Raw genomic sequence first — 7041 nt, 5'->3', positions numbered from 1 at the left:
TTCCCATGTCCCTTTGTGCCATTGCTTCCTTTCCATCCTTTACCCACCATCTTGCTCCTGCCACGACTACAAAAGGGATACATCAATACAACAAAAGCACACAGGAGTGGATCCCCTTTGCTTGGCTGTGCTCACCTTTCAGACTGGTTCAGATCTGCTGTCCATCTAGTATAGTGTCTTAGGTCTAGGGCAGTGCCCAGAACCAGTTGATTTAGAGAAAAGTACAAGAGTCTTGCAGGAGACACTTGTGGACAGTTGTTGCCCTTGAAGGTTCAGCTGGACATCTAATTGGGTCTTGGCTTGAGATGTAAAGCAGGAAACGTAAAGTCTCTTTCAAAATGTATCATGAATGAAATAAATGAAAGCGGGGTGAGGCAGCCACTAACCACCACCCTGTGCTGCCATGCCCCGCTTTCCCATGGCCAGTCACACACACAGCTCCACGAGCTGCTGACAGGCCTTGCACCTGGCCAGTCATGCCTCACCTATCAGCAGCCTGGGAGCTGCAGGTGTAACTGGCCATGGGAAAGTGGCACACAGCAGTGACACAGGGTGGTGGATGGCAGCAGCCACATGTGAGTTCCCCCTTGCGCATGTTTGGCTGGCCAAGCAGTGCCTGTGCAGCCTGTAGAGGGGTTGCCCTTGCCCCCCGCCGCCCTGCATGTTCCCCCTAAGACATTTTCCAAGTACCCCTAAGGGTATGCATACCCCCAGTTGACAACCCCTGGCCTAGACCATTAAGCTGCTTTTAGTGATGTCTCAACAGACTCAACTACAGCACTTCTTAACCTAATCCACACCTGGGACAGTACTGGAGTGGACAGAGCTTAATGAGGACATTGGCTGAGCTGGAGGGATGTGAGGGCATTTTGAAAGGGGAAGGGAGCTCTTGGATATCACCTCTTGTGGTACCTACCGGTCTGTCACTTGTCCTACCACAGACCTCTCATAGGCCTTGCATGCAAGGCTGTGGTAAAGGGGATTCAGAAAGGTGCTTATCTTCATGTCTGGTTGGCTTTCTTTTCAGGCATACCTTGAGTCCTTCTACAAATTCTGCAAGGCTCTGGGAGGTACAACTGCAGCTGCCATGTGCCCAATCCTGGAGGTGAGACTATAAGTAATGTAATACAGAAGGTCCTATACATACCTTTCCATTCTGTCCTGAGCCAGAAATATCAGCTAAAAAGACGTTGGGAGGTGGCACATCTTGGCTTGGAGAAGATACCGTGTGTGAGACCCAAACAGCAGGTAGCAGTGAAGTTCAGTGCTCCAACCATGGGTCTCTGCTGAAATGACCTAGCCCATCACCTGTGCCATTAATTACCTGTCACCCCTCAGGCAGAGATCTGGAGGGATTGTTGCTGTTTCCATATCTGTAACAATTTTTATTTCTGCTAATTCTTTGACACAATGGACCTTTGTTACAGTTTAACTTTGTACCTCCACAGTGTATTGCCCACTGAAAAAGAAGAGCAGGAAGGTGTGTTCACCTATACTGCCTTTCTTCAGTCACTGCCTCAGTTTATAGGACAGTAACTGGTGCAAATGCAGCCCATGCACTTGAGTGCAGCAGGAAGGACATGCAGCCGAGTTTCTTGGATTAAAAGTAAATGGGTTGGTTGTGAACCAGGCTCATTGGGCCTGGGTGCAACCACTTCATCAGCTACTGAGTGCTTATCAGCCTGGATCCTCAACCAGGCTGTCAGTGGGAATAATAACTCTCCTGGCTCCCTCTGCTAATTGGTTTTTTGCATCACAGGTATCGGCAGCTGAGGGATTCGACCATACGGCAGTTTTGTGGCTCAGGCTGTAAGGCCCATGGTAGGCCATCAGTAGAACTTGTGGGGTGTGCTTTTTGAATGCTCAGCCTACCTTAGTGTAACAAGCAGAGCTGGGCTTGCTCTCTGACACAGTATTGCTCCATCCATAAGCCTTCAGCCTGATCATGGTGTTTGCCAACCCCAACTAAATGATGCTGCTGTGCTCCCAGCTGTGGGTGCACCACTTAAGACCAGGGCAGCAGTACAGCACTTGAGCCCAAATGCGCTGTGTTCATCTCTTGCAGTTTGAAGCTGACCGGAGGGCCTTCATTATTACCATCAACTCCTTTGGCACTGAGCTCTCCAAAGAGGACCGAGCAAAGCTGTTTCCTCACTGTGGGAAGCTGTACCCTGAGGGGCTGGCCCAGTTGGCAAGAGCAGATGACTATGAACAAGTCAAAACAGTAGCTGACTACTACCCTGTAAGTGCCACCTGGTGAAGGCAATGGGTTCACAGCAGTCAAATCGAGACCTTTGCTGCAGGTCTTGCTGTTCTGCAGGCATCCAAGAAGAGAGTCCTGAAGACTGATATCTATAGAGGGGATGTGAATGGATGTGGGAGGGGAGAGGAGCATATGCTGGCATGTTTCAGGATTTTTGGCACGAAAGCTCTCCTTCTGGCTGAGGCAGGAGCAAGCTTCAGATAGCATGAGCTGCAAAGCACTTATTAATTACAGTTGTTACAATACTCCAAGGAGCATACCAAGCATGGAGCCTCTGTTGTGTTTTAAAGACTCCCTAAACACATGCTACATGCACCTGAATGGTTCCTGCCCCAAAGAGCTGACAGTCTACACAGCTTGGAGCCAGTGGGGAGGGTGTAGAACAGTCCAGCAAAGAGAACAATATGGTGGCAGCAAGCAGCAGGGTTAGGTTACTTTTGTTTGTGTGGGCCTATTTTGGGAGCCTCATACCAGAACTCTGTACCTGGGGCTGGGTTTGAGCATATTCCCCTGAATTAACTGCAGGGGGTCATGGCCTTGTGTGGCCGTGTGCAGAAATGTTGGCTTAACCAGGGCTCACATCAGTTCCATTCGCTCTTGTAAAGTCCAGTGTATGGTCTAGGAGCCCGGTTTACCTAAAATTGTACCCTTGGAGATTGAGAGCACACATGGTGGACTCAGCATCTGCCCCAGTTTAACTCCTGTACATGTGGAGGTGCAAGTGTAGACTTACTTACTCTGCACTAAGTGAAATGGGTGATGGACAGCCAGCCTTTTCTGCAGAGATTCTGCCCGTACCTGCAGTAGCTGAGCTATTAGGGTCTTGGAGAAAGGACAGGACCAAGATTTATAGGCCTGGCAGAGTCTCTGTTACTGTTCAGAGTGAAGGCTGCTGGGCAGGTGGTTGCCTAGGGTGATAAAGGCTGTCCATCTTCACCCTTAGTGGACTACAGATGGCAGCTGAATCTTGTTTCCTTGGTGTTAACCAATGTCCCTCCCCTCATTGCTGCAGGAGGGTCTTGCACATCAGCTCTCCCTGGAATGGCTGCTCGGGAAAGGCTGATATTGGAATGCTCCACACTTTGGATAGATCTGAAATTATCCTCTTCTTTTTATAGGAGTATAAGTTGCTGTTTGAAGGAGCTGGTAGCAATCCTGGAGACAAAACCCTTGAGGACAGATTCTTTGAGCATGAGGTGAGTATTTTTTTGAGCTGTAAGGGAAGTGTATTTCCTGGTGCAAGTACCCAGCTATCCCACTTGTCATGCTCTAGCAAACAGCAAGCCCCCAACTACCCTCCAGAACCCTTTGTCCAGGTATATGGAGGAGCAGAATCATACTCGGAACAAGCTTGCTCAGGAGGTATGAGGTTGGCTGGGATGGGCTGGATACAGAATCAGGGATGCTGGCTGGGAAATTGTATGGGGCTGCCAAGGGCCCAGCTTTGGTTCCCAGTCCCTTGTATTCTGTCAGGTAAGTCTCTGTAGAACCTAGGGAGCAGGCATGCGACTTATACAGGGCTCTCCTAGTCTCCCCAGTGCAAATCCTAGAGGACAAACATGTAGGGAGGAGAAACGGGAACACCTCAAGGCTGTTCCCTGGATACTCAGAAGGCCCTTTGGCTTGTCCATGCTGAGCTGTGTGCTGTAGAGTAGTGTTTCCCTAGGCATCCTGTGCAGGCATGGAACTTGCATTGTCATCTGAACCAGAAGCGTAGTAGCAGGAATCTGCCTCAGGCAGGGAAGCCTGCATTGGGCTTGCTTGGAGCCCTACCAGATACACCAGAGCCCCATGTTTGGGACCTGTGGATTATTCAGCAGCTGGCTCCATGTGGGGAAAGGAGGTGCACTTCCTGTCCTAGGAGCCCATTTGAGGGGAAGGGCTCACATGAAGCCATTGCCACAGGAGCATGATGCTGGATGTCTCTCTTCTCCAGGTGAAGCTGAACAAGCTAGCTTTCCTTAACCAGTTCCACTTCGGGGTCTTCTATGCCTTCGTAAAACTGAAGGAGCAGGAGTGCCGTAACATCGTGTGGATTGCAGAGTGCATTGCCCAGCGGCACCGAACCAAGATCGACAACTACATTCCCATATTCTAACCATACCCTCAGCCTGCCTGGCCCTCCTGCTGCTTGGAGCCCAATTGGACCATCCCTTCCACCCTGACAAATGTGCTCTGAGTTATCCCTGCACCTGACTCCAGGGCAGCTCCTCCGGAACTGGATCCGAGGGAAGCTGTACAGTCTCAAGTTAAATTATTCACAAGCTGAACTTCCTTGAAGTTGTTTGAGGTAGTTGTGCTTTGAGGGATCCAGCAGGACCTCTGAGGTGAGCTGGACCCTATGCACCTATGTAGCAGGAGGGTTATAGTCCACGCATCTCATTGTAGCTATGTCACTGTACTGATCTGCTGTGTGCAATTGTGCTGATAGGGTGGCCTCCAGTTTGAAGGAAGTGGTCTCTCAGCAAGTCTCTCCACTGACGAGAGATGCCTCAGAACTGTATTGGTCAACTTTGTCCCCTTTGTTGGTGCTGAGAGAGTGCCTCCTCTAGTCAGTATTGTCCCTATGAGGCTTAATTTGAATGTGATTCTCTTAGTGTAGCAGATGCTGCTGTGTATTCCTGCATCACCCTGTATTTGAATCCTTTGATGATGAGAGACTGAGAAGTTTAAGTGCCAGGAACTTGTCTCAACTGTCTGGATTGCAAGAGTTGAGGACACAGAGTGGTTCCTGTTGGTTAGGGCAGGAGCCTGGGCAGCTTGCAGTCATGGCATTCCTTCCCCATAGTCATCAGGGACCACGGGAAAGGATAATCCCCAGGTTTTATGTCCCAGGGAGCCTTCTTGTTTGGAGGCAGGGCAGTCTCTTCATGGAGAAAAGCTGATCCGGGAAGCACCTTTGCAAAGAAAGGGCACTTGCTAAACTACCCTCAGTTTGGTTAGTGCAGTGCCAGAGTGGCTGTAGCATGCAATGAAAGCAGGGGAGGGGAGGAGGAAGGGCAGTATGTCCCTACCTGCCAGCCTTTCCCAGTCCCTGATGTCCCAGGGTCCCTTCTGTGTTGTTCAGCCAAGCCATGAATGTGTTCTTTCCCATTCTGCTGGCTCAGTGTGGTTGTCCTTCCAGGCTGTCTGCTTGCACAGACTGGAGCAGGCACTAGTTCCTGGCCTACTCCAGCCATGCAATGATTTGTGGGGATGCTGCTGAGTGAGAAAACCAGGCCCTGAGGACACCTCTGCTGTCCCTGTAGGGAATATATCACCACAGTGACCCCGGGCTCAGTCCTAGCAGCAGTAAAATTCCCCAAGGAGTTTGGGCAATGGGCTTGCTTGTCTGGCTAGCCCCTTGGCACAGGGCTCTTATAAGCATCATTATAACACTTATTTATCCACAAGACCATTCAAATGACCAGTTGCTATTTCTGGGCCTGTTGTTTATCGGAAGCTGCCACTCTCATCCCTATCTTGGCTAAAAAATAATCATATTTAAAAATAGTGGCCCTCAGCAAAGGGACCCTGGTGTGGCCTCTGTCATCTCATCACCTTTCCTGTTCTGCAGGGTTGTGGGCTATAGTCTCAGTAGATTAGAAGCTGTGCAGGTAATGGACTACAGTGCTGCCTGCCACCACCATGCACAGACAGGGTGCAGCCTCTGAGTGCTGCTGCTGCTGCCTGTTGGGGTGGCTTTTTGCTGCCCCTTTAGTGCAGGTTTAGCTGGTGGGCTGCCTAGCTGCCCCAGGCAGTGTAGGCATGGAGGCTCCCCTGCATGTCCTTCTGATTTGCTTTGAGTTATTTAGAAGCAAAGTCAAGTCCCTATGGAGGGTGGGATTGCTGCTGCTCTTTACATAAAGCAGTGTGGTGGTCATTGCCCTCAGCTGCAATGACCAAACCAACATGAAGCAGCACCCTGGGCCCAGTGAGCATCGTGCCAGCATACCCTAGAGCGTTTCAGTCACTCTACAGTTTAAGCTGTTGGAGTTGATTCTGCCCGTCCCTGGAGCCTGGCTCCACTGCATGCATGTGCCCACGCTATCAGCCCAAAGGGAGTGTGGACACTATGCTGAGGGTTGTCATTCCCACAAAGGCCTGGTCCTTGCCTGCTCTGGCCTGGTGCTCCATATTGAGAGGTCAGGGCAGGGGTAGGCAGCATTAGGTACGTCCCTCATTCCCTTGGAGCAAGTGATCCAGCCCAGACTGCGTTTGTTGTGACATGCCCAAGACTTGCCCATTGGGCATTGTGAACAGTGGTGCCCTGGGCCCCCATAGCCTTCTGGTGCCAGCAAGGGGGTCTTGTTCAGTGTGTGGCAGTGGAGTGATGCCTGTGCTGTTGGCAAGTGGGTATAGAAGGGTGGGGAGCAGGCCTGCCCCAGCCCATGATGCAGTACCTTGCTGCTCACTGCTTGAATGCAGAATGTTTGCTGTACTGGCCGTCTTTCCTCCTTCCTCTGTGACAATAAATATCTGCCTGAAGCACTGGGCTGCCTTGACTGGTTTCTCTCCTAGACTTGACTGCACTCTGCCACTTCATGGGCCCAGGTGGAACTTTGGTTCATTCTTGTCCTGTGGTACTCATGGAGCAACTCCCACAAGACCGTGCCCTCACCTGGGCTCCAGCCATCCTCCTGTGAAAACAGCAAGCAGCACCCACTGTGCCTCAGCTGCTGCAAGTCAATGCCTCAGCTATGTCTCATCCTATAGTTGCTAAACAGTGTCTTGCCTCTCAGCTGGATTGCTAGCGTCAGTGCAAGGAAGGGGGCTGCTGGGCTATGGACAGCCCACCT

At 50.9% G+C, this 7041-nt stretch overlaps 1 protein-coding gene across 1 annotated transcript in view; it reads left to right on the top strand.

Annotated features, from left to right (window-relative positions):
- Positions 1–6747, top strand: part of ATP6V0D1 (ATPase H+ transporting V0 subunit d1) — a 74389-nt gene extending 67642 nt beyond the window's left edge. Inside the window, exons 5-8 of the mRNA XM_006028093.3 lie at positions 1028–1105; positions 2066–2242; positions 3382–3459; positions 4200–6747. Of these exons, the coding sequence (XP_006028155.1) occupies positions 1028–1105; positions 2066–2242; positions 3382–3459; positions 4200–4361 (495 nt within the window). The 3' untranslated portion in view covers positions 4362–6747. The remainder of the gene's footprint in view (positions 1–1027; positions 1106–2065; positions 2243–3381; positions 3460–4199) is intronic.
- The last annotated feature ends 294 nt before the right edge of the window (positions 6748–7041 follow it).

Source organism: Alligator sinensis, unplaced genomic scaffold (assembly GCF_000455745.1).
Source record: "Alligator sinensis unplaced genomic scaffold, ASM45574v1 scaffold642_1, whole genome shotgun sequence".
In the NCBI taxonomy this organism is placed as follows: domain Eukaryota; kingdom Metazoa; phylum Chordata; order Crocodylia; family Alligatoridae; genus Alligator; species Alligator sinensis.
The sequence above is the reverse complement of the archived record's forward strand: the minus strand, read 5'-3'. Positions and strand labels throughout refer to the sequence as shown.